The sequence below is a fragment of the Solanum pennellii genome, chromosome 6 (genome assembly GCF_001406875.1).
Source record: "Solanum pennellii chromosome 6, SPENNV200".
NCBI lineage: Eukaryota > Viridiplantae > Streptophyta > Magnoliopsida > Solanales > Solanaceae > Solanum > Solanum pennellii.
This window is the reverse complement of record NC_028642.1, coordinates 47,145,646-47,169,953: the sequence shown is the minus strand read 5'-3', so window position 1 is coordinate 47,169,953 and position 24,308 is coordinate 47,145,646. Positions and strand designations below refer to the sequence as shown.

Genomic DNA, 24,308 nt, shown 5'->3' with positions numbered 1-24,308 from the left:
GGGCATGATTAGGTTTGCGAGCACGGTGTTTGAATGGATAAAACATTACACTTAAGTAAAAGAGGTCTATTTGTGTATTGATATGTTATTGTATGAATCCCTTGATGGGTGTTTCGTATTGGTATGACTTACATGATGAATTATAAAGTGAATATGTGAAGGTATGTAATGATAGAAGAATTGTATGAACTTTTAATCTAAATGATTGATGTAAATATCTTAAAAAGGTGAATTTGTAGTTGTGCTTGTCTTGAATATGTGATATTTTGATTGAGATATTGCTATGATGATTATGAAAAGGGAATGGTTTGCTAGTAATTAATTAGAGTCTAGCCTTGATTTAGGTTCATGTATGCTCTTAATTAAGTTGTTTATTGGTCTGCAGACATTTTTGTAAATGATGACGTGGTTATTAATGCTTAAAATGCATAATTACTTGTATTATTAGTACTCTTATAATTATTATATACTTCAGTTATAATTTTCAAAATGGTGAGTTGATCATTATACTAATGTCAGAGAAGGGTAAAATTAGTTATAATTTTTTGTTGATGAGTAATTCGTATCTAAGATGCGATTTTTAACGAGAAATAATATTTATTCAGAGAGTCGAATACCACATAGTATGATGCATGTCATTATTGTTAGACAAACAAAAGGCATCTTAGCGCAAACGAGAGACTGTGATACAAAGGTGAGATGTATGATGTGTTTATACAAACTTTTGTCTGTGTCCTGAGATGATTGTTATGATAGCTGGAAGTGTTTCTTAACATTAATTAAAGGGTTGAAGGGAATGAGGGTGTTAGTAATTGTATAGAGTTTTCATGTGATTTTTATGCTATACTGTGTGATGTAAATAGTTTTTACTCGCCAACTAAACATGAAAAAAATAAGTAAAAAATATTTATTTATTTTCTGGGAAAACATTTTCCATCTTACCAAACACACCCTTAGATAATAAATAATATTGAACTTTCCTTCGAACATATTATGTCCGTATAATTAACTAATATCTGGCAGTTTTTGGGTAAAATAAAAAATTCTCTAAGCAAAATTTGGGCTACTAACAATAGCTATTCTGTAATGATCACTCTACAGAAAATTCAACTTCTCCACAAAAAGTTAAGCAGATCAGAAAGGCCAGGATAAGTAATCACACTTTATTTCATTTCAGTATTTGGAAAATGATGAACATTGCCTTGATTAAGTAAGATGCTACTTTATTCCTTGTAATTTGTTTATAATTCATTTTTCACAAAAAAAATTGTTTTAACAATTATCCAGAATTTCCATGGGACATACAAATTATTTAAAAAAAATTGATACATTCTACCTAAATGTTTGTGATTTGATATCGGTTATTAGTTAAAACAAATTTTAATTAATTCAGTTGATTTTTGAATTACTGAAACACACCAAATCAAATGAAAAAAAATAAACATTGATTTGGTTATTGTTAATTTGGTTCGGTTTGATTAGATTATTTTTTCTGTTTGAAATTAATAATTTTTAAGGACATGCATATCTCAATAGATATTGGCACCTAGTATATGAACAATGCACATGAAAACTATTGTGATTTTAATTAAGCAATACTAAAGTTATTATTACACGAAAAAAGTCATCCAATTAAGCGAAAGTGTGACTACCTTATGTGAGGTAGGGCAGGTTAAGACTAAAGTAATTGATTTTGATGGATTTAGACTTGGGATTGTTATAGTTGGGCTGAAATCTGACGGCTTGAGAAATTGCTAAAATTAAAAACTTAAGTTAATTAAAATTTAACAAAATGTTTACATTTCATTATGAATAAAACCAAATAATGTGGATTGACAAAATTTAAAATCAAACCTAATCTAACCAAACCAAACATGTGTTTTTAAATCGCTTTGATCCGAATTACGGTTCAATTTGATTTTTAACCATAATCATGAACAATCTAATTCTACCTAGGGAATTTAAAATTTAAGACTGTTTTTTTTTTAAAAGAAAATTGTTCTAGCTTAGGGCTTGTTTGATCATGCGGTATGGTATCATGATATGGAATCATGAGATGAAATTGAAGTTTTGTTTGGACATGCGATATGGAATTTTGGTGTTAGTATATTTTCTCATAAATATAAAAATCTCATAAGTTCTAAAACTATTAAAATAGCTCAACTATTTATTCAATATTATCAAATAAATAAAAAATCATAAAATTATATAATAAATTATTATAAAGTTATTTATACTCCACTTAAGTAATTGTTTCATCAATGTATTTCAGTAAAAATGAAACACCTTTCACGAGTTCTTCAAGATTTTATTGCTCAACAATCGTGAAGAGTGAGTTAAAGTGATTATATATTGGTGATAATAATAAATTTTACATCGGTGAGAATAATAAATTTTAAAAAGTAATGATGTGATTATAAATTTTATTTACATGTGAAATAAATTGTTAGTAGATATAAATGTGAGGTTGTTTTGATAAAATATAAACTTCTTGATCAATTTTTCTATTAAAATAACTCAAATCATGATATGACATTCCCATATGATTCCATATCATGGTTTTTGGAGAATATGGTATCACATCTCACGATAAAATCGCATAAATCGCATGTTCAAACGCCGATTTCATCTCACAATACCATATCGTGATATAGTATCACATGGCCAAACGCCTTCTTAAAATTAGACAAATAAATTAAAACAAAATGTGTGATAGATACTCTCTCTTTTCAATTTATGTAGGACATTTCATTTTTCAATACTCAAATATCATAAGTTTGATCAGAAATTTACGCCAAAAATCTTCAAATATACTTTGGAATATAATTTATATATTTATAAATTATATAAAATTTTATAATCAAAAATATATTTATTTGAATCTCGAAATGAAAAAGTGACTATGTAATAAGTGTTACTGCAAGAAGGTGTGTCTAGTGACAGGGAGCTGAAAGCACTAGGAAGAAGGTTTAATTTCAGAATCATCATCATCATTATACTCTGCAGCTTACCCATTAGTACTTGTAATTAAGAAGCAAAAGAAAAAAAAAGATTAGAAAGTAAACCATTTATTGCAAAGACTTATATTTTCCATTTAAAGGCAAGAAATTTTTTTGACTGTTACTGCTATTGCTAGCTGCAAATAGGACAGGATACACAACATCCAAAGCTACCACTTCTCTATTTGTTATGTTAAAAGAAAAGAATATTTTATCTGAAACTTGGATTGAGGTAAAAAGCAGATCTTTTAGTGACAGAGACAAGTATAGCTTCTCTAACTCTACTTTTGTTAATCATCATGACGATTGATGAGATCTTTTAGGCTACGTGCTAGCTTTTTTCTAGTATCGAGATTGTGATGGAGTGTTAAATATTTTTATATTTTAATTAATAATTATGTATATTTGAATTTCTACTAATATAAAATTATAATTGTTAAGAGAGCATTTTACCTTTTGATATGCGATTTTTCGATATAATAAAAATAGATAATGTCAAATGAAAAATTAAAAAAAAAAAAAGTAGCGCAACTTCTTCTTTTTATATTTAAAGTTTTTTCATTCAAATAGTACATTTCATGAAACCTACTATTATGAAATAACATCTTCTTATAAAAAAGATTTAATCATTTTCAACAAGTGTATGACTATCTAATTTTAACGTTATCATTTAACTTGTGTCCTGCGTTATAAAAATTTTGCACCTCTATCAATCTCAAGACGACTTAGGTGTATCATGTATGATGTCAAAAGCTAATCTGGATAAAGTTTAATGTGATTGAAGTTAAGTAATTTTTTACTGTATAAAAAAAAGATTTAATTTTAGCTATGTAGATAAAAGTGATCCAACTTCATTCATATGATATTTGTCTGAAGTTGATTTTATCAAATTTATTCAGACACTATATATCTGAAGTATATATATATATATATATATATATATATATACAAAATATAAAATCTAAATGACGATTTAGTTTAAAGTTTTTAGTTGAAAGTCTACTGTCAATCAAGCTAACTCTATAAGAATCTATGAATTATTAGAGACTTTTATTTGCGATCCATACTTAATAACCATTTGTTAAAAAAAAGGAATAAAAATTAGAAAAAGGATTATATAAATTATGTCGAAACCCTATTCTCATCTCCTTTCTCAGCTCTCATATCTCATTCAATCTTTCGTTAAATGATTAGTGTGCTAGAAGTAATTTTACTGTGCGTATTTTAATTATATTCAACGATTAATTTATATAACAATATTTGTGTTGGAATCGAATATGTTTAAAAATCTTTAGTTAAAAACTTAGAAGATCTTCTTGTTCGTTCTATCTGCAATCCCTAGATGGTATCAGACTACCACTTAGATTTGGTAACTCTAGCTCTGTAGCTGAGATGATTGTCTTGTCATATCTATAGATGAAACAGTCGTTTCGATTTTAAATTTAAGATAGACAAATCTTATATAGCTTTAAAATATTGATAGAAAAGAGTCTAAAATACTCTCAAAGTATTGGAAATGGTATAAAATTATCCTTCATCCACCTGTTGACTTCAAAATATCCTTTCCACCCACTTATTGGGTCCAAAATACTAATAAATTAAATTATAACAAATAGTTGACCGCTACGTATTTAAAAAAATATTTAAATAGTTTAAACATAAAACCGTCAAATAAGTGGTCAATTTTGAACCCAAATGTGGATGACAAGGGTATTTTGGACCCAATAGGTGGATGAAAAGGATATTTTGGAGCCAATAGATGAATGAAAGGTAATTTTATACTATTTTCAATACTTCAAGGATATTTTATACCTTTTTCCAAAATATCAAAAGTTGAAATTAAAAATTATTTTAAATTTTTTTTTAAAAAAAAAAGTACACTAAAAAGTTAAGACAGAGAATATAAATTCTTAAAAAAAAGAACTAATATTACCAGCAATATCAATATACCAGTAAGAAAAACAATACTAACACATAAATTAAATAGGAGAAAATATTTTTTTATCAATATGTAGACAAAGAACATTTGTAAAGGATCAGTTACCTGATAATAATAATAACAATAACAATAATAATATATAGAAAATGATGATTTCTATTTTCTACATATCCTGTCAATTTTTTCTAAAAAGGAAATTATTCAATTTCAACTTGAAGAGGTGAGATTTGACCATCATGGACCTTAAGAAGAAAAAAATATAATCGTTAGGATAAAAAGATCATTAGTCCCTTTCTTTTTGGTTTAAATTCTTGGCCCTCTTTAATCTCATTTTAATCCAAAATCTTTTATTCAGTGTTAGAGTTATAATTCTCATAATAAAATTGTCATTCACGATTTGTTTTAACTATTGTACTTCATTTATCTTATTTCACGTGATAATATTTTAATAGATTTTGTACAATTTTTTTAGTGTTAAAATTAATTACATTCTATCCCTATTTTTTTTTAAATTACAAAAATAATAAATTTGATGGAATCTGGATTTTCTCATAATGTCCTGATACATCATGTTAAGTGATGAATTCGATTGATATATCGCGTAAACTGATGTTTCAAGTCGATCGATCATGTAGAGTGATGTATTTGATCAATACGTTGTGTTAAGTGATGTACTCGACTAATGTCATGTAAAGTGATGTATCTGATTGTTGCATAAAGTAATGTCAGAATACATTATGTACGTTCCAATACATAGTAATGTAATGTATCCAACGATATTGTGTAAAGTGATGTATCCGATCACTATACCACGTAAAGTTATTGATGTATCGATTGATACATCACGTAAAATATTATATCCGACTGATACATTACGAAAAGTAAAAAAATATAATTAAAAAAATAACTTGTAATAACTAAATAATTTTTTCAATTACATTATAAATTAAAAATATTATCTTGACTTGTATATTGTACTTATATCGGTGATACTAATAATATTTGTATGTGAAACTCTTATTTCACTTGAAAATCTAGTATAGTCCTAAACATATTATATTTCATTAATTTTACAAAATATTAAAAAAAATACTTATGGCCAGTGGGACCAACACGTTTTATATAATCTTATACTACCTACTCTAATCTGAGTCATTAACATGTGAATTATGGAAAGATAAAATAGTCAACGTCCTTAATTACTTTCTTAGAGGTTCAAATAATGATTGTTTTGTCTTATTTGGTGATTATTCTATGGATCATAAGTATAAAAATGGTTCTAAACGAATTAAATTTAGTGACAATAGAAAAAGTCTTATTTCTTGGTGGTGCTAGTTGAATAAATTTTGATTCCCCTTCCATCTATATCTAATAAAGTCTTCCACCTGATAATGAGTCACAAGGGAAAATTAACAATCTTTTTATTTTCACCTTTTTTTTTACAAAATCACTTCATTATTTTCTTCATTTATTTTTATTTGTTATATTACATTTTTCGAGAATCAAATTATATTAATTTGTATTAATATTTGAAAATACATTTTTAAATATATTTATATAAGATAGATTGTAACTAATTGTAATATTTTAATATAATTTTTGACATTTTACTTATTTGAGATAAGTAGATTCTCACTAAACGAGTTGAGTTAAGTAAAAAGAATGATGTGAGTATATATACCTAAGTAGTTTCCAAGTTATAGATAACATGACAAACTATGTGATTGAATTGTTCCATTTTTAATTTTTTATATTTTACCACTTAGGAGCTACCTTTTTTTTTTTTTGGTTCCTTCAAAATTAGAAGTTGTAATTTTAGAGTTAAAAATGAATATGTTTATTATTCGAGTAATTCCCTCATGTCACTCTAAATTATTCCTTTATAATTTCTTTTTTAAAATAATAAAAAATAAAAAAATAAACAGAGAAATTGAGGCAAAGGTGGAATAAATTTACACAGGTTTACACCAAAATCAATTATTACAATGTGTCTTTTTATACTCACATTTATCATTGAAAAATATGAGTAAATCATAAGAATATATAATATGTATTTTAGTATATTTTTAACGGTTAAATTATTGAATTTGGTAAAAGAACAAAATGTGACCTAATATTTATTCCTCCATCACAATTTATAAGTGTATTTCTTACTTTCTTTAATTTTTTGGTATGTTTCAAAGGGACGGTTTCTTATATATTTCATAAGTTTTTTAATTCTAATGTTCTATTTAAAAAGTTTAAGATACAAGATTTGAAACTACATATTCTTAATTTAAAATCATAAAATAAAAAGAAATTATATTTATACTCTGTACTCAATTAAATTAAAACATTTAAATTATAATGAAAGGAGTAAAAAAGATTAGAAGATTCATGAAGTTTAGATGGACATAGTCAAAAACGTGTATACTATAGCAAAATATGGTGTGATATAGACAATATGTTAATGACAAAAGGATATAAAGTAATACTAAGTATGTTTAGACTTTAAAGTATAAAAAGGATAATAAGTGATGTTATCTCAATTTAATTGTAGAGTAGCGTATTTCTTTTTCAATTGGAGGTTTGTTAAATGTTACTTTCTTTAATGTGCTTCAAACTCCAAATAGCTAACCCTCACTTGTACATTACATTTCATTTACATTTACAAAGTGTTGAATTTAGACAACTTAGAAAAAGGCTTTCCAACTTTGGGAATCTTTTTTTGCATCACATTATTGTTTGTTATGACTTGGAAGCCAAGTAACTTTTTTTTTCTTTCCCTCTCTCTTTGTTATCCCTTATAATATTGGTGATAGCATTAATTAGTGTTATTAATAACTATTAAAAAGATTAATTATCCCTTCAGTTTCAATTTGATTACCTTACTTTTTTATTAGGAGATTAAGAAGAAGAAAAAATTATATAGTTTTTAAATTAAAAATATGTTACACATATTAAAATATTATTTAATCTTGTAATTTTAATATGTCATGTGATATATTAAAATTAAAAAATTACTAAAAAAATGACATTCTTTTTAAACGAGTTAAATAAAATTAGATAAATAAATTAAATCAGAAAGATTTTTCTCAGGGTAAAATCTCTAAGGCTAAAATGCATCATCCAGTTAAAGCTTTTTTAATATTTTCTCCCTTTCAAAAAGAATAACCTCATTTCATTTTTAGTCTGTTTTAAAAAGAATAACTCCTTTCTTTTTTTGGCAAAACTTTCACTTTAATTTTGCATGTGACATGTTTAAGGCCATAAGATTAAAGGGTATTTTAATACATTTGACATAACTTTAATTTAGAACGACAAGATCAAAAAAAAATTTTCTTTTCTTAAATTTCGTGCCAACTCAAACTAGACCAATTTTTTTAAAAAACGGAAGGAGTATTTGTTTTCCACCTACAACGAGGACGACAAGAGTAGAGAGAAAGAAACTTATAAGGGTATATTAAAATATAACTATTTTATGCAAAAGCTGACGTCAAAAATATTCCCTTAAAAATCTAGTTAAATTTTCAATCTTGAATTAAAATAGTTTAAACTTTATGTGATAGTAATGAGTCTTCGTTAAATATATGAATATCACTAGTTTAATTGAGCTGATTATTATTTAAAATGACTTCTGACGTTTACTAGTTCATCTAAAAAGCTAATTTAAATTACACCTAATAAAAAAAACTTTTATTCAATTTTTAAAAATAAATTATAACTTAAAAAATTCATTTGATTGCCATTTTTGTTTGAAAGGGGAACGAAAGGAATATATTGAATTATATACCACACATCATAGAAATATCCAGCACTACAAAAACGTGAGAAATCAATTGAAAATATCGAAGGACTAAAATTGACGGACAACCAATGATATTTGTCGATTATTTTTCTCGCAAAAAATATTTACAAAGGTTTTTTTTAAAAAAAAAAAGAAATAGTGAAGTCTCTTGATTTTATTTTATGTTACAAAAATCAAGAGACTCCATCAATTTTTTTAGTGCAAAACTATAATTGAGAAGTACGTACAAATTAAAAATAGCAAAAATATTTCATTAAAAAACATATATGGTGTGATAATAAGATTGTTCAATATAATACTAAATACTTAAATTAAATTCAAATTGCTATATTTTAAAAATATTTTTTAAAATTTAATGTAAATTCATATGAAAATCAATGGACACATTTTTTTCCTTTTTTTGTATTTTATCGAGTTCATTGATTAAAGGCCAAAAAAAAAAAGAAGCAAGGTTGCACATCAATATTAGTTCTCGATTTTAGATCTATTTTTTTTTACAGATCATCTCAAAGAGTATGAATTGATAAATATTCCTCTATTAGTGAACAAAAAAAATTGAGTTCAAACATTGATAATGGAGCTATACGAAAATATTTTACTCATAAAATATTTTTTCTGACATAAATTTAAAATACAGAGACACTAGATATATAAACAAAAGAATAATTGATGAGTATCAAACATGATTACAAGTGCACCAACAAAAAATTTCAAGCACTTTTAATCCTCATCATAACAAGTTAGGAGCAAAATAGACCTTTTAAGTTTTACAATATACAATACCATATCTTAAAACACAAAATAGGTAAAAAGATTAAAAAAAAAAAAAACTTTCTACCATTAATAATTAGTTCTCTTTTTTTGTTTTTTCTAAAAAGGTTAAATTAGTCCTCCAAACAATATGCAAAGTTGGTGCAAACAAAGCAATTTTCTTGCAATTATGAGATAGCCATTTAGAGTGCATATAGCTAGCTTTTCTCCAAGGTGGAACATGTAGTCCTTTCTCTTTAAGGGACTGTTTGGCTGCTGAACAAAGCAAAGAGATAATGCCATTAAGTTTGTCCTCAGTACCCACAAAGATTGATGGAAGTGAATTTAAAAGCTCTTGATATTCTTGTGTTGGCCTTGCTAACTCAAATTGAGACCTAAAATCAATATCCACTATTAATCTCACTCTTTCTGATCCATTGCTAATTCCCTTCATCATCACATCAATATATTCATAATCACCTGTAAATTGAAATGCTTCAACATACCCAAACAAACAAAGATTAAAAAAAATCAGAAAAAAATTTCAAAGTTGGGATATAATTGTTTTTTTTTTTTTGCTTATTCTCAAAAAAAAGTTAATTGAATAATTGTTTGGTTATACATAATAATCAAGTGTTTAATCTAACTTGAAAAAATCAACACCTTTAAGAATTGAAATTGAACCTGAAAAAAAAAACATTATTTGTGTAGATACATGAACTTTATCTGAAAAAAGAAATGGATAAAGTTCTTTGAATAAACATTTTTATTACACATGGAATACTTCTCAAATCATTTTTTCAATAATTCACCATAATAATATCCAAATCAATATCCCTTTTTCTTAATTTATATGTTTCTTTTTTTTTCAAAATTTCAAGAAGCAAACACAAAAAAAGATAACAATTTTTTTTCAATCATCCTTTTCAATTATTTTTTGAATCAAATATTTTATAAGTAATAAATTTTATATAAGAAATAAAAACTTAAAATTTCATATCCATCCTCACGATCTTAATGAAATTACTTAAATCTCGAAATTTAAACTATATCACATAAATCGAGAGGGGGTGTTAGAATAGTACCTGAAGGACTTCCAGAAGAGGTAATCCAAGAAGTTTTACAAAGAGAAGCTTCATACTCATCCATTCTTAATCTATTAACAATCCATTGTCTCAACTTTTTAGGCTCCATATTGTTTCTCAAATAAAACAAGATTTTACCAAGAATCTCTTTTTCACCATCACTAACATTTTCAAGAATATCCTATAAATTATAAAATAAAAATTGAGAATTTAGATAAACATGAAAAGAAGATGTCAACATTATTAGATGAAGCAAAAAAAAAAAAAAAGAGGAAAAATGTACCTTTAAGGAAAGATAGGTATTAGTAGGATTATTATGATCAACAAGTTCATCAACTTGAAAATTTTCACAATCCATTTCAATAAAATCTCTAACCATTTGGGACAACTTATCTTCTTCAAGTTCACAAATACCCATAATTTCTTTCTCTTTTTTGTTGCTTTTAATGTTGAGTTTTTTCATATTATATATATAGAGATAGATAGATAGAGAGAGAGAACTTGTTCTTTTTTTTTATTTTCTTTGTTTTGGTTGGAAGTTTTTATGTATTTATATTATACATAAAAACAAATAAAAAGAGGAAATCTTAAGGATTAATTGCTATAAGATACGATTAATTTCATTATGTCATCAACAGAATATACATGTCCACACCATATACTCATCAACAGAGTGTTGGATATTAGGATAGGCCATGAGTAATTTAAAGTAATTAACTTTCTATTTCTTGCTTGACTTTTTAGGGTCTTTGACTCTTGACCCATAAAAAAGTTGTTAACTTATATATATTCTAAAATAGATTTTTATTTTACTTGTCGTTTTTTGAAAAATAAAAAATGACAATAATTTTTTTTCCATGTTTCACTCTCAGTATTAAATACTTTTATTTTTCAAGACATCATTTAATAGGAATAGTAAAGTAAAATACATATATTAATAATTATTTTTCTTAATGAGTCTGTATCAAGTCAAAATGTGACAATTAAAAGTGAACGGATGGATTATATAATAATTATTGTTTTTATGAGTATATCAAATTAAAATGTGACAAGTAAAAATAAATGGACGGAGTATGTAATAAAATGTCTTAATTATTAATAAATTCTAATTTTTAGCCTTATAATATTTGATTACATATATTTAACCTTTCATTATTTGAAGTGTGTACCTAATCCTTATATTAATAAATTATCCTTGTATCATTACTGCTTTGGAGGATAATGTATTTCTAGTAGTTCAAATATAGCATATTTTCTGTATAAAGGGACATTCTGGTTTTGTTTAGAATGAAGACAAATGTTCTCTATAGGAAATAAGTAACGTTTACTTACATTTTTGTATTTGATAAGTAAAGAAAAATATTCCCTTAAAATATTTGTATATAATTTAAATAAATATTATGAACAATGAAAGTAAGAGGTGGCTACAAGGGTGGAGTGAAGAGGGGGCACCATCTCCGTAAGCGGACTTTGTTTGTTTATTAATTAATTAATTATTTATTATTATTATTATAATAATAATATAAATAATATGGAAAAAACAAATAACTTATCTAGCAAATTATTAATTATTCCCAATAAATCATAAGTGCGAGATTATTTGATATAAAACCTAAGAAATCTATGAAATTCAGTATTATTAGGAGAAAGGAACTTTTCCTAAACTCTCGAAGCAAAAGCCTCGGTCGCAGTTGCAAGTAAGTACCACTAATATCTTTTTAGTCTATACTATATACACAACAACGAGCAATAAATATAAAGTGAGTAAACACATAAATCCAACTAGCTTTAATTATTGATCCTTCTAAAAGCAATAACGAGATATAATTCTAATTATTATTTCTAGAGTTGTTAATATGCGCTGGCCCACCCTATCCGGCTAATTCATACAGGCTTCGATATTTTACGGGTCAGGTTGGGCTAGTCCATTTTTGGTGTGGGCTGGAAAATGGTCGGCCCAAATCACAAGTACGTCGGCTACAGGCTTGCTGGACCAATCCACTTTTTAAAAAATTGTATATTTTTTTAATTATTAATTTAAATTATAAATTATACTTTAAAAATATTATCATAAATATCGACAAAACAATATTACATGATGTTAATATTACTACTTGTTAATCAAATTCACAAATAAAATTATCTTTATAAAATATTTATTAAGTTAAGTTACCACTTTAAAAAAAAATTATTAAGTTTTTTCAAGTATAAATATATAAATAGAAATATTAACCTGATTGTTTTGAGTTTGAACTCTCTTTAATTTTAAATTTTAATATTATATTATATTTTTTTAATTAAATTTTATTGACCCACGGACCGGTCCTATCGATATTTCTCAAATCCCTCAAATCAACAGGCTTATTCAGGCCGAACTAAAAAATCCTTTTCTTAAATGGGCTCCAAAAATCTTAGCCCAGTCCTACTAAATCCCGGATTATGCCAAACCGGCTCAACGGACCTAACCATATTGACGATTCTAATTATTTTTCTACCTATTAAATAAATCATCATAACATAACAAATAAAACATGTGTCTTTTGAAAATTAGCCATACCGCTAATAATATTATAACATGTCTTAGATGTATCAAATTAAATTATTAATATTACAATTATTTCAAAATTTTCAACACTAAATCATTATGAAGTGTAATAAAGATGATATAAAATAGCCAATGACCATTATTTCTATAGAAACAAAATTGTATAGGCTCCACCAAAATAATAGTCAATATTTAACATAAGAATACAATTATTTCAATCGACCAATCAAATATGTAATTTTCCCTTTATTCTATGTGAATAGGAATGACAAATGAGCGAATCCAGTTTAATATGAGTAAAAAATAATTAAGTTTTTTTCCATAAAAATTGAAGTTTTTCTTACCATCTCAACCCCTTATCAGCCTCCACCACTTTTCTACATTTTATGAAAATCATATTTTACCTATTTAACTATCCACTTTTAAATAAATAATACGAATATTATTCAATTTTAAAAGAATTAGCTACTCAAACCATTTAAAATAGATAAATATGAGTGAATACCCATATAATTTAGACCCATTCTGCCACCATGTGAATTGAAGTGAGCGAACATTATAAAGTTGGAGTTAAGAATGTGGGCTGCGGTAGACAAAATGTGAGGGAAGGGCCACAAATAAGGCCCAATCCATTTTTCTAATGGGCCAATCTTTCATTTGCCTACCATTGAGCACTACCCCATGAGCAACAATATTCAGAGCATCTTTTAGCATGACAATTATCATCATGGTAGAGAAAATATGCAGTACTATGTGAAAATTTCATATATGGAAAACGTAATTTATGAAATAATATTATTTGGGTATAGTTTACATAATTACATTCTATGGGTATAGTTCAGTTTGTTATGTATTTTTTAATTTGTATAATAAAATTTCTTTTAATTTATACAATATTCTACTTTTTCATTGAATGGTAACAGTAGCGGTAAATACGGTAACAAACATTTACACAATCTCATGATTTAATCTAAACGTTAAAATCAAATATTTTTCAATTTTTTATAGCGACAGAAAGACCATACAAACTTGTTCCCGGGCACGACTAAATCATCAGATTGATCAATTTTTCGGTATGGTCAACGATATGTGAGGTTTCATTGAAGGAAACTTTCACGTTTTGAACTACAATAAAGTATATAATTGATTAGTATAGCGTAAATGTTGAAATTATGAAACGATTTCTACTTGTATGTCGATTGTGATTGTATAAAAGAGGAGTTATCAGTTTTTCTTTGTTTATACAATGTTAGATAAATCGTATGAAACACTCAGACGTCAATGACCCTATATATATATAATATATATATATATATCTAGGAATTTGTATATTACATAATACTTTCATATATGTATTATATCTGTAATATGTGCATATGTAATTTAGTGTTTTTTTAAAATTAATAATTAAACTGATTGTATATTATTTATTTGTCAATTGTATATGTGGTAAGTTTGAAATTTATTTGTATATTTGAGTATGTAGTGTTTATATATACAGTATTTTATTATGTTCATAGTTTTTTTATATATCTACAAATTTGTATAATGTACTATAATTTTAAATATACATTATATTTGTATATATGCATATGTAATTTTGTGTTTTTTTTAATTAATGATTAAACTGATTGTATAATATTTTCATTTGTCAAATGTATATGTGGTAATCTCGAAAACTATTTCAATATACAACTGTGTAATGTTTATATACAAAAAGGTGTGTTGTAGTTTATGTATACATACAACTGTGTACAGTTTAAGTACAAAAGATGGTGTTGCAAAATGTTTGTATATGTAATTGTGTAGTGTTTATATACAAAATAATGTGTTGTATTCTGTTATCTGTGAAGAGTATTGAAAGCCACGAATTTGACGGCTGTTTGTGAAAAGTGGGAGTACGATTGGAGGGAGAAGTCGAAACTTTTCCATTCTAGATTCAAACTAGAAGAGGGAGAGTGATTTTAGGAGAAAAATATGAAATGAGGATAAGAGAGATAAATTGGATTTTATATAAAATTTATACAAAATTATCGGATGGCTTTTTTGATTTGGTATAGAAATAGGTAGGAGTCCCATTAATTATGGCAAAAAAAAAAACTGAAACTATATTTACTGATAGTAAATAAATAAAACTATACCCTTATAAACTAATTATGTAGGAATGTTTGCCATCCTACGTAATTTTTCTTTAATGGTTTTAGCTACACTTGTAAAAAAAAAAAACTACATTCTATAATTGTATTTTACTTTCTTAGAATTTTTTTTTCTAACTATAATAGAAACAACTATTAGTGATAATAAATATACACATTAACAATGAGTGTTAAAACATTTATGGGCACTGGTGGATGAAAAATTATTTAAATTTACAACTTAAGATATCATAATCTCTAAAATACCTACCATTCAAAAAATATTACAAATTCTCTCTCGGATACAGTTCTATCCTATCTTGAATATATCACTATCCCCTCTCGGATGCATCCCTCCCATTCAAAAAATATTACAAATTCTCTCTCGGATACAGCTCTATCCTATCTTGAATATATCACTATCCCCTCTCGGATGCATCCCTCCCATTAAGAATGTATCATTTGTAATGTATCGGACAACCAAAGAATGTACCCCAGCACCCAAATGTATGAGATTTCTATAGTTTCGCCTTAGTTATATGTCATTGGGTCCAATGTCGCCATAGGTTTTACGACACTTATAAAAAAAATGTTAATTGGTTTTGAAAAAATATATTTAATGGCGATTAAACTATTGCCTATAAAGATCATTTTTTGGTGCAGTGCCTTATTTTTCTCCCGCTCTCGCTTACCTTTTGCCTCATCTCTCTCGATGTCTCTCTCCTCAATTTCCGTTATCTCCCTCTCTCACCCCCCCCCCTCTCTTTGTAATATGTGTTTCATTGTATGATACTCCTTAACAAAGACAAAATTCATTAAATTGTATCCTGTCGTATACATAAATACGCAGAAAAAAAATATTTGTAATCACTATAATGTTCGTATCAACATACTATATGGAGTATCATTTATCAACCTATATTAACTTATATTTCCATGAATGATACAAGAAATATGATTATTGAATTTGGATCAGAAATATATTATCAGTTCTTCCCATTAAGTAAATTTGGAATGATTCAATGAGTAGAATCATCATATATAGAAGCCATTGGAGTTAAGTTGATAAAATTAAAACATACGGGGTTAAAACATACTCATTATATTAGGGTTTCCATCGTACGGCCTCTTCTCATCATCTCTGTGTAGAATGGGAATAACATGTAAAATTTGTAGGAAATAGAAAGGGGATGAGTGTTTCGAGGAGGTGTTGGAGTGGGTGGTATGGTAAGATTTCATATTTATTTTTCATAAAAATTGAAATCTTGCCAATACCGCCCATTCCTATGGCTTCTGATCATTTCTCTCTTTCCTTTTTCTTCCGTTGTTGAATCTGTTGCATCGTAGCTCCAAATCCTGTTGAAATTTTGTCCTTTTGCTCAGTTATGGAGATTTAATTTGGTGATTGGTTTATATGAATCTTTTCTGACATGTTTATGTACGAAGGATGTAAAATTTGCTAAAAAACATGATGGAATCTGAGATTGTGCTCAGATCTAGTTTTTATTTGAGAAGTTTGAATGAACAACCAACTAATTGAACAATATTCAGGGAACAAAGGAGTTAATTGCGCTTAAATTAAGATAAGGGATCAAGATGCATTTAATAAAACTCATATTTTCCCTAATGAATCTCTAGCTATACGATCTCATCATATTTGACTATGAGTTCTATAATTATGATAACATCAACTCAAAATTTTGTTACGTCTCCTTGAATGGGTCTGCTTTTAGTTGCTTATGGGACATAACAAGTTTGGATTTGGTGAATTTATATAATGAACTTGTGTCATTCGGTCAAGTATTATTTCTTGAATTGCATGTCCTCCCTGAAGAACTTGAATACCTCAATATCGATCTTATGTATATTTTATCTTTGATTGGCGATATGTTGTTCTATTGCAGTTGAAAGGGGATTGCCTAATTGCTGAACTCAAAATACACTTGTTAATTTAGTTTATTTGTGCTTCCCTTTATGAATAATAGTTGTTGCATTTGGTTAAGCTATAGTTTAAGAAAACAATATCTTTATGTTGCTGGCATACACTTCCACTGAGAAGTTCAAGTGTGTACCTTGTCTGATGCTTCAATCATGGCTATACTATTCTCGTGTCATTTGCAATGATTTGGTATACAACTTTTAACACTTTTGATAAAGATATGTATGTATACTTGTACTTGTTCCATGTCAAATGCTGCAGTAATGTTATCTTGCATTTCACAAGACTTACGATTTACTTCAAAAATTTATTTCAATAGAAGTTCTTTTACAGATAACTTTGCTTGAACGGTTAAGATTGATTACTTCAAGAATCATGCTATAATCGTGACATTTTGTTTGTCATGATCACGACAATCGTTTATCTAATTAAATTTGACAGGTAAGACAAGTTCTCTTTGAAGTTTTTTGGTGGACCAGAGCTTATTGCAAAGGTTATAGTGCAGCTGACAAATGCAGAGCTAAGAACGTCTAAGCTATCAATAGATTTTCTTTTTTCCTCTTGGAAACCATCAAAGATTTCTTTGCTGGTCTGTTTCTTTTGACATCTGATTGGAGATTGAGAACCAATCTCTATGTTTGAACAATAAGAGTTGTTGCACTAATCCTCATTTTTCAATATTTCTTGTTTATTGTTGTGGCCTTCTCCTGGTGTGAATAATTGTACTATAGGTATACAGTTAGTTGCATGACGGCAAAGAAATCACATCAATCAAAAAGGTATATTACGACACATATTCCACTAAGCCGTGATGGCACCTAACCAACCCGTCAAGAGAATCGATCCACACGAATATACCCAGAACATGAGACAAAAACATATATGTATGTATGGTTTGGATTGGAACTTGAGCGGCTCAGATGAGTTTCAACATTGTAGGCCGTAGCGCAGTCAGAATTAGTCGAGTTTGACTGGCTGACTGTGCACCAACAGTAGTCAAGTGCCATCGGCAATGCGCCAGTGCTGCTAAAAGGTCTTGCCTGGGTATTTCAAAGTCGAGTTGAGTATTTTTGTTTCTTTCTTCACTATTTTAAGAGCCTGTTTGGCTCAACTTAAAAGCTGGTCAAACTGACTTAAAAGCTAGTTTTTAACTTATTTAGCTGTTTGGCAATACTCAAAATAACTTATTTTAAGTCAAAAGTTAAAAGCTGGGGTAGGGGTGCTTTTTTTTTTTTTAGCTTGTAAGCTGTTTTAAATTGACCACATTTTTACCTTTTTGCCCTTAATATTTTTATACAATCTCCAAATTACCCACATAACCCTAACATCTCTTTCTTCCATTTTTTCCTTTTCACGTGTAGATGATTGACAATTATTATTACTAATGAATGAAAATAAAATAAATCTTAAATCTTTCAAGTGATCTATTCAAATTATATATTATTAAAATGTAAAATAAGTTGCACATATAACTTAAATAAAAATTTATATTCCTCTTATAAATAATTTGTGATAATAAAGAAATATGTGAATGATAATTATTATTACCTATAAATGAAACTAAAATAAAATCTTAAATCGTTCTTTGATCTATTCAATTATATATATTTAAAATCTATAATAAGTTTATATTCCTCTTATAAATAATTTGTGATGAGAAAGAAATATTTGAATGATAGCAAAATATAATTATTTATGGCTGTAAAATATAAATTAATTAACTTTTATTATGTTAACAGCTTTTAAGGGTATTTCAGACATTTTGATTTAAAAAGTTGTTTATCAGCACTTATTTGCCAGACACATCAACAATTTTTTTTTTAACTTCAGCACTTTTATCCAAACGCATAACCGCTTATTTTAAAAATAAGTTTCAACACTTTCAAAAGTACTTTTTTAAAGCTGCTTTTATTAAACCATCCAAACGGGCCCTAAGACATGAGGAGCTTGGTTTTGAGAGGCTCTAACCGAGGATTTCATCTATAATCTTGTTGTAAGTGATTCTAACTCAGATTTGAGATTATATCATGAATCTAACCTACGGTCTATCATTTGAATATGTAGTCAAAGGTGGAAATATCTAGAGTCAACTAAATCTAAATTTGAAATGGAAATCTAAGCATAGATTGAAGACAATTTGAGCAATTGAGCATTTCAAGACTAATTTGAGCCCGGCTGAGAACAAACGAGGCCGTAGGAGTGTGTTTGAGCAATTGAGCATTTCAAGAGAAAATATTTGATCTTCACTAGGAAGTGAAACTTTAACTCTTTAAGTTACTTATTTTTCATCAGAGAACATATCTTGTTTCTTGCTTGTCTACATTTAAACTATCTAATCGTCTATGGAGCTAACATGAGTTAGATTACTCTGTTTTGAAGTATCATCCATAGACTGCAAAGGTCCTAGTATGTGTGCTTACATTGTTTTGATATTTTCAGTAGCTTCATCATGTGTTTGTGATTTCTATTAGCTGTTTAACTTGGTTTATCATTCAGTTAGCATCACAGACACCCTGAACATTATGTGACCTCTGGTAAGTTTTTTCTACTGGAGAGTTGGTTGATCTGTTTAATAACATGAGAAACCTCCCAAAAGCTCTTCATTTTGTGATTAATCATGTTGATAATGAGGGGCTGGTAAAGATCAAAGTGTTGTTTTATGAAGAAAAAAAAATAAGTGCATAAATTGCACCAGGTAATTGTCCAGAGAGGGCAGGGCATATACACATTTTAACTTTGCGGCAATCTAACCCCATTATTCATTAACCTTGTTTCAATTGAATCTCCTATGGTTAAAATAAAAACTTATTAAAACATAGACGTGTTATCATTCAATTGGATATTTTCAACTAGTAAAATTTAAGAGGAATTTGCACAGATAGTGTTATTTTGCTGCTAATTTATCATACATATTGATATTTTTGATAACGGTACATGACGATAATATTGAAATTTACATTGTATCTCAAATACAACTTCACTCTTTTGAAATTCTCGTATTGAAATTTACATTATATCTCAAATATAACTAGTTTCTTTTGAAATTCTTGTACCTTTTGAAATTCCGCTTTGTATTTCAAATCCAATCTTCTGAAATTTATGTTGTATTATTGATACAGTTATATAATTTCTTCGCTCAATTTAAGTTGGATACATTTTGTTTATCAACTCAAAATCTAGTTTTATTAGTATTAGATATAGCAATTTTAAGACAAGTCACTCTAATATACAACATTCGTTTGGGGGGCTTAAAGAAGCACTCAATTTTGTTAGACACACTCTATCTATTTTATTAGATGATATTCGAGTGCAGTCTAAAAAAGTTTCAGAAACAATTTCGAAAATCAATAGATTCTTAATAAAATCAAAAAAGTTTCTGGTACACACATGTACAATCTAGCTACATAAGTCAATAAAATCGAACAGTAATAATTACCAGTAAACTCAACAAAATCACTAAAAGAAAGATGCATCCAAAACAATATCATCCAATACACAACCACAAGGTAAAATTTTATACTATATAATAAGATCGGATAAGAAAATTGTTTTCAGCTTGATGCATAAAATAAAGTTACTAAAATTAAGCAAAAAAGAAAAGTTAGTAGTATAATGAGTTGATGCGTAGAATCGTCATACACAGAAGTTATTGGACTTAAGTTAACAAAAGTAAGACATGCGTGGTTAAAAACGTATTTTGGGAACCTCATAATTTAGGGTTTCCATCCTACCGCCGCTTCTAGTCTATATATATATAAATATAAGTGAGTAGCAAGAAAACCAGTAAGATGAAGCTTTGAGAAATGAGTATGTAGGAAAGGGAAAGGGGATGAATTTTTCAGGAAGCTTTTGGAGTGGGTGGCATGGTAAGATATCATATTTTATTTTTCATAAAGAAAATGAAATTAAAATCTTACCGATTCCCCCCATTCCAATGGCTTCCAGTTATTTCTCCCTTTCCTTTTTCTCCAGTTGCATCTTGGTATGCTCTTAATCCTGTTGAAAATTATCTCCTGTGTTGTAGTATTTTGAGTTTTTTTAAACATGTTTTATGTTTAGAGTTTCTGATTGTGTTGTCATCTGAATCTGGTATTATATAAGTATTTTGCATGACCTGACCAACTATTAGTAGCAGAAATGAAGGGGGAAAAAGAATATTTGAAGCATATGTAGATGCACACCATATTCTCCAACTCTAACGAAATGGGCAATCATCAGCTAACACAGTGCATAAATTGAGATTATAGGACCTGGCGTAGTTAACTCGTGTTCTGTTTTTTTTTATCAATTTAAAATAATGAACCCCAAGTTACAAAGCACTAGACAACAATACTTTTTGACCGCTAGTGGAGATTAATGCCTTCCTTTCAACAATAACATTGTGATTCTTTTGAGATTTTTAGAGTATTTGACTATGAATTGTATAATCACAATGTCATCAGCACTTAAATATTTGCATCTCTGTTGAAGGATTTGCTTTTAAAGATTGGATCTTGATGAATATTTATGTGTTCTCAACTTCTGCGTTGACATATCACATAATGTCTGCTGATTGCTGAATTGCTCTTAGTTATCAAGCTTACTTATAGTGTTGAGTTCAGCATTATAGTCAATATGTCTGGTTTTGATTTTGGGCTGGACTCAGGATTTTACGTTTTGGTTGCTCAATTCCTTTTAACAAATAATTGCTAGTGTAAGATTTAGTTAGTAAATGAAATAAAAAAACTGGAAAGTGAGAGTTAACTGCAAAAAAATATAAGCAAAAAAAAGTACAAAAAGAAGTCAAAAACCATGAAGCAAGTTTCCTTTGCATTTTTTCAACAAAAAGTTGAAAGGTTACACCATGATTTGAATCCTCGGTGTGGGGCACAAATGATCTCAAAACTCAACTTTACGACCAAAGCACCTACATGCCATTTTGTTCAATGGGTCTGCCCCGGTGTGAGCCAATATCTCCGGTTTTCATTTTGGGTAGTATTGATGTAGTATAATGTGAACAGTTGGTTGATGAACTGTGGCGGTTCAAAGTTGCTAAACTTAGCATCTAAATACATCAATATTACTTAAGCTTCATCATTTGATATAGCTGCATCGGAGAACAGTTAAGACCATGGTTAATTAATGGTGTAAACTTGCCATTTTTCTGATAAGCAATATAAAGTGTTGGTTTGGTTTTGTCAAGATTCAGTAATTGATTTTTCTCTGTTTGTAGTGAAAATTTGTGAAAAAAATTCTAAATTGAGTTCCATGTATTGTTCTATGTGCAATACACGATCGAAACGTCCTCCAAGTAATGGACTTGAGGATGCTTGGGGTGTCGAAGCATAGCTTTTACTTTCAAAACTTCAGTAAGATGCCCCAGTAAATCTGCAGAACCTGCAAAGTTACCTCTCCTTTGTAGATGAAGCATTGATCTTAGATAGCATTACTCATTTCCCCTCAACTTGTTGAACTAAAAACTTTTTCTTTTTATTGTTTTAATACTGATATGATAGTAATTTGTTTTGTGTTGATGACCATTTTTGCTTATGCTATGAAGCATAATTGCATATCGTCTCTTATGCTTCATAAATGACAGTTTTATTGTTCTTGCGGGATGCAATGTTTGATCTACAAGTTAGAATCTTCCTCCTTTTATAGAATGTATCCTTGTAGTTTATGTCAAATGTCATGCTCATCTTTGGCTCAAACCTTTTTATTTTATGACAAGGTACCTGCTACTGAGATATTGCAGCCTCGGAGTTAATTTAGGAAAAAAAATTATTCACACCGGATGTTTACATCAAGCCAATGCAATCTGCTGATTTAATGGAGTAAATTGAACAATAAATTTAAACACATGACATACATAGATTGATTTGGTGTAAACACTCGGTGGAGATAAGTTTTACCCGTTAATTATGCTCTCTTGTGATGTAATTTGCATTTCACCTAGCTAATGATTTACTCATCCACTTCGAAAAAGAATCATATTTCGCCGATTGAATTTTCAGTTTTCTGGATCATCACTCTTTGAATGTTACCCTGATAGGACGAGCTTATTGCAAAGGTTATAGAGCAGCTGAGAAGTACACAATTAAGAATGTCTAAGCTCTATACCAAGCTTCGTGTGCAAATAACGGAAGTTACTGCACAGAAATGTATTGATTCATATTTGAAATAGTCATCTCATAGAGTATATTTATTATTTTATCATTATCAATTTCGTTAGCTAGTTATAAATGGGAAAATTGAATTAAATCATTTTTTTTTATAGTTGATTCGATTGTAAAATTTTTTTAACACTGATTAACTTGATTTGATTAAAAATCAATCCAATTATGCTTCATAGTTATAGTTTGTCAATTACGATTTGTAATGACATGTTATAGAGAGGAGAGTTGCAGGCGAGATTGGGAGACTGAAGCGAGAGGTGTGCGAGAGAGGGCAGAGAATAGGACAAAGGTGAATTGTATATGGGTATCGATTACATAATTGTAGAAATATAACTGATGTATATTTGCATATTTGGCGAGCGAGATTGAGAGAAGAGAGAGGAGAGATGCGAGCAAGAGTAATTTTTTTTTATAATTTGCATTTCGTTTGTATAATTCACGGGTACGTTTGTATAATTCGTATTTTTTATATAACTGAGTAATGTAAAATCTAATTTTATACAAAAATGATAAGACTCGAAATAATAAATTGACACAAACATAGATATATGACCTTTAAACAACTATACAAATTTCGGAATCAGTTTATACAAACTTTTAAAAGTTATGCAAATATGATGATAAAATTGAAAAACTTAAGGAAATCATCGTCATATATAAATACAAATCAAACGAATAATTATTAGTTAAAAGTTATATTAATGTGATGAATTATACAAACTTGAAGTTAACACATATAATTAATTATTAACTACGTAATTTTATTTTATTGTTAGCTTAGTTATATAGTTTCCCTACTTTAAAATGCTAAAGCTTTGGAATAAAGAAATGATACTCTATTTGTTGCTGATTTTGTAATTATTGTAAGCTTAATAGGACAGGATGGTAAACTCACAAAAATTAGGGTTTCAACTCAGCGGAGACTTCACCATGTTTTTTGTACTATATAAAGCACACACCACTCCACCAAATTC

At 27.9% G+C, this 24,308-nt stretch overlaps 1 protein-coding gene and 1 long non-coding RNA gene across 3 annotated transcripts; one reads left to right on the top strand and one right to left on the bottom strand.

The window, feature by feature from the left end:
• Positions 1-9,374: 9,374 nt before the first annotated feature.
• On the bottom strand, positions 9,375-11,068 carry LOC107022804. 2 transcript variants are annotated; one of them, XM_015223392.2, is made up of 3 exons: positions 10,844-11,068; positions 10,561-10,741; positions 9,375-9,970 (listed from the first exon to the last, which is right to left on the bottom strand). In XM_015223392.2, exons 1-3 carry the CDS (start codon positions 11,021-11,023, stop codon positions 9,573-9,575), a joined length of 759 nt encoding a protein of 252 aa, XP_015078878.1. In that variant the 5' UTR covers positions 11,024-11,068; the 3' UTR covers positions 9,375-9,572. The 2 variants fall into 2 exon arrangements, with proteins under 2 accessions (XP_015078878.1, XP_015078877.1); XM_015223391.2 differs by having other exon boundaries at positions 9,375-9,955.
• A 9,696-nt stretch (positions 11,069-20,764) lies between these two features.
• LOC114077544 lies at positions 20,765-23,422 on the top strand. Its single transcript, XR_003578851.1, has 2 exons — positions 20,765-21,161; positions 22,890-23,422. It is a non-coding gene; the product is annotated as an uncharacterized LOC114077544 (long non-coding RNA).
• Positions 23,423-24,308: the final 886 nt, after the last annotated feature.

Bases quoted from the DNA above. Each gene is read 5' to 3' on its own strand.
- LOC107022804 (XM_015223392.2), bottom strand. From the start codon at position 11,023: ATGAAAAAACTCAACATTAAAAGCAACAAAAAAGAGAAAGAAATTATG. The intron at 10,742-10,843 runs GTACATTTTTCC...TATAATTTATAG, and splicing joins ATACCTATCTTTCCTTAAAG to GATATTCTTGAAAATGTTAG. The intron at 9,971-10,560 runs GTACTATTCTAA...GGTATGTTGAAG, and splicing joins CTCTTCTGGAAGTCCTTCAG to CATTTCAATTTACAGGTGAT.